This window comes from Plectropomus leopardus, unplaced genomic scaffold, assembly GCF_008729295.1.
Source record: "Plectropomus leopardus isolate mb unplaced genomic scaffold, YSFRI_Pleo_2.0 unplaced_scaffold15664, whole genome shotgun sequence".
NCBI lineage: Eukaryota > Metazoa > Chordata > Actinopteri > Perciformes > Serranidae > Plectropomus > Plectropomus leopardus.
Genome location: NW_024616794.1, coordinates 1 through 3,350, shown reverse-complemented (window position 1 = coordinate 3,350; position 3,350 = coordinate 1). Strand labels below are relative to the sequence as shown.

The following is a 3,350-nucleotide window of genomic DNA, read 5'->3' as shown; positions in this document are numbered from 1 at the left end:
ATAAAACGATGGTTCGAGTGTGTAGATGCTTCAACCAAGAGAAGTATTTGTCTCCTGCAGCGAGTAGGGACGTTACCTACACGTTCCAATAATGTTTCACAGAAAACATTTTAATTTGATGTTCAAAGACCTTTAAGGATGTTTAGCATTTCAAATAATATTCCTTAAAGGTCAAATGCTGACTAAAACGCAGCGTTTTAACTGCAGCATTCTGAGGATGTTGTGGTGACGTTGAGAAGCGACAGATCATTGAATGCTTTTGTAAAACATTCCCACAATGTTACATGAGAACAAAGGAGGAACATTTTCAAAGCAATATTCAGAAAATGTTTTCAGGATGTTATTGAGGCCTACCATTACACCTTTTTTTTTTACGAAACGTACCTGTGATGTACGTTAAAAAATGATATGTTAACAAAAACAACAACACAACAACACACAACAACATTTGTAACATTTTGATGACGTTTATTGAGGATGTTACCCAAACCTTAAAAGAACATTCTGGGAACTAAAAGAAAACTTGCGGCTGACAACATTACTGAAACATGACTCAAACATTGAATTGTTCCATTCTTCGAACATTTTTAGGGCGAAAACCTGCTAGTTGGTTCGGTAAAAACAAACAAACGAACAGAACAAAAGTATGCGAGCACGCATATGTGAACGCGGCTCCAGCACTAGTAGCTCCAAGCTACAACGAGGCTAAAAACATGACGCCAGTAACGTGTTTTTCAAACAACTTGACACGTCGGGGCTTCGGGATACCTGGATTTCTTTGGACGAGCAGTATGGAGACATTTTTTGGACTTTCCATCAGCATGAGGGTGAGTAGATAATGACTGAATTTTCATTTTTGGGCGAACTATCCCTTTAAGACTCACAAACAAGCAGAGCTGTTCTTTTTTTCTTTGTATTCATATCATCTGATATGTGTGACCTCATCTCCCCGTTATATCTCCCTGCTGGACTATCGGTGACTCTGGTCCTGAAGCGGTTCCAGCTGTCAGAGGATCAGGTCTAAAAACAGCACAGGAGATAATGCTCCTGCAGAACTCCCCCAGAATAGAAGCGGAGGAGTCATTGATCGATGATGTGTGTGTCTCCTGCAGGTGATCATTGAGAGGTATAAAGGAGAAAAACAGCTCCCCATCCTGGACAAGACCAAGTTCCTGGTGCCAGACCACGTCAACATGAGTGAACTCATCAAGATCATCAGGTACGCCTCCTCTCCTCTCCTCTCTTCCCCTCCTCTCCTCCTCACTCTGCCATGTCCTCCCCTCTCCTCTCCTCCTCACTCTGCCATGTCCTGGTCTCGCCACCAGGAGGCGCCTCCAGCTCAACTCCAATCAAGCTTTCTTCCTGCTGGTCAACGGCCACAGCATGGTGTCCGTGTCGGCCGCCATCTCCGAGGTCTATGAACGGGAGCGGGACCAGGATGGCTTCCTGTACATGGTGTATGCCTCCCAGGAGACCTTTGGCACCGCCACGACCGCCCAGTGAGCGCACTTCCTTCCTTCTTCCACCTGGCAGGCGATTGGACGATAGTAGTTTTTAGCCCCCCCTCCACACCTTTAATCTCGACTGTAAAACACAAACTGCTCAATCTAAACACAGCGTACGATAATTTGCCAGGTCGTGATCTTGTTATTCGGACTGTTTGTGTTCCACCGCGCTCACCCGGTAGCATAAAGCCACAGGGGTCGACCAGAACAGCAGAGTTTAAGTAGAGAAATCCCCGAAATCTGACTCAGGCCGATAGAGTCTTTTAGTGTGTCTCTGCCTCGTTATATTGTCCTCTCTGGTGAATCATGTCCACTGTCATGGCAGCGTACCGCCTGCAGTTATTTTCAGTGTTGTGGTGTCTCCTCGGCTGTATTTATGTTAATGTATATATACATTTCAGGTAGTGATATGACATAAAAAGTGGCCCTCCACTTATCGATATATACATTAGCCAATGAACAAAAGCCAACCTTAAATTTAAGGTTTTTGGAGGCAGAGATTTGTTTTCAATGGAGTTTTTTTTATTGCAGTTTATGGGGATTTAGAGTCTCGCTGGGAGAAAAATGCAAAGTGAAGTAGAGCTGTTAATCGACGCGTCTCTGCTGTGTGTCTCATCACATTCCCTTAATGGTCCTTCTTTGGTGTTTTGATCCCTCCCTGCCTTGTAGCCTAAAGCGTCTTCACTGTAACGACAATATGTTGGGGAACTGCTTTCGCTCTTGATGATTGTAGATTGCAAAAAAAAAAAGAAAAAATGCCTTGGTGTACAGATAATATTGACTTTTGAGCTTTGAATATAAAAAGGGGTTCCAATGAGAGTGTAACCAAGTTGAATTTGGACACACTACAAGGAGCACAGTCTGATTGCATGTGTGAATGGAGGATGAGGGTGTTTGTGTAGATGCTGATGAGAGGAGGAGGTTGCCGTTTTTTTGTTTTTTATATCTCCTTTGAAACAATAATTTATTGAAGTGATCAAGGACTGATGGGAAGTCAAAAAAAGAGAGTTGATGATGTCTGACTGTCCATCTGTGTCCAGCCTTCGACCTGCGGGGCAGATTTCCCAGATCTGCCACTGTTGTTTAGTTTCACTTCACTGAAACTCAACAAGCACTTTCACTTTGGGGAACGTGCACTAAGGGCTGCACTCGAAAAAGAAGATTTTGAATATCCTGTCTGTCTATAGATGGATGGTCCCTCACACTGTCTGTGCTGTGCTTCTCCTCCTCCTCCTCACCATCTTCTCAACAGACTGAGGTTTAGCTGCTTTTATATCGCAGTATTTTATCACTTTTTATTTTACGTGATTTTTATTTCTATGTACAACATGTCTTTACTCTTCTCTGTCTACAGTATCTGAAGGTGATTTTTTTTGTTGTTTTTCTGACTCGTGAAAGCCACTGTGTGTTTGTTACAGAGGGGTGGAGCGTTTGTTTCCGTGGTCTTTTCTGCCTGCTCCTTTGTTTCACACACACACATATCCACACACAGCAATATCACACAGCCTCCTCTTATGTATTTATGTTGGTATTTTGTAAACAATAAAAGGAGAAAAAAAAGATAATACCTGGGGGTCCTGTGATTTGTGTGAATACTGAAAATATTATGATAAATATTATTTTCAGTAATCTAGCATCACCATAATGTCAAATGTAGTCCACAGTGGCAGCCCCTCAGCTATCAGCTCTCACACATTTACACTGGTGATTCATAGATCCTGAAAAAAAAGGGACTGAAAATAGAGCAGAAATCAAACTGATAACAGAGGGCAGGTAAAATATGTATGTATGAGTATGTATGATCAGATAAAAAAAACCCAGCATGGATGTGATGTGGGACAAATA

General features: G+C 42.5%; 1 protein-coding gene across 1 annotated transcript; it reads left to right on the top strand.

Moving 5' to 3' along the window:
• The first annotated feature begins 931 nt into the window (after window positions 1-931).
• On the top strand, window positions 932-3,070 carry LOC121964451 (microtubule-associated proteins 1A/1B light chain 3B-like). The gene is made up of 3 exons (XM_042514658.1): window positions 932-1,018; window positions 1,101-1,219; window positions 1,326-3,070. Exons 1-3 carry the CDS (start codon window positions 932-934, stop codon window positions 1,501-1,503), a joined length of 384 nt encoding a protein of 127 aa, XP_042370592.1. The 3' UTR covers window positions 1,504-3,070.
• The last annotated feature ends 280 nt before the right edge of the window (window positions 3,071-3,350 follow it).

Bases quoted from the DNA above. Each gene is read 5' to 3' on its own strand.
- LOC121964451 (XM_042514658.1), top strand. From the start codon at position 932: ATGTGTGACCTCATCTCCCCGTTATATCTCCCTGCTGGACTATCGGTG. The intron at 1,019-1,100 runs GTCTAAAAACAG...CGATGATGTGTG, and splicing joins TCCAGCTGTCAGAGGATCAG to TGTCTCCTGCAGGTGATCAT. The intron at 1,220-1,325 runs GTACGCCTCCTC...TCTCGCCACCAG, and splicing joins GAACTCATCAAGATCATCAG to GAGGCGCCTCCAGCTCAACT.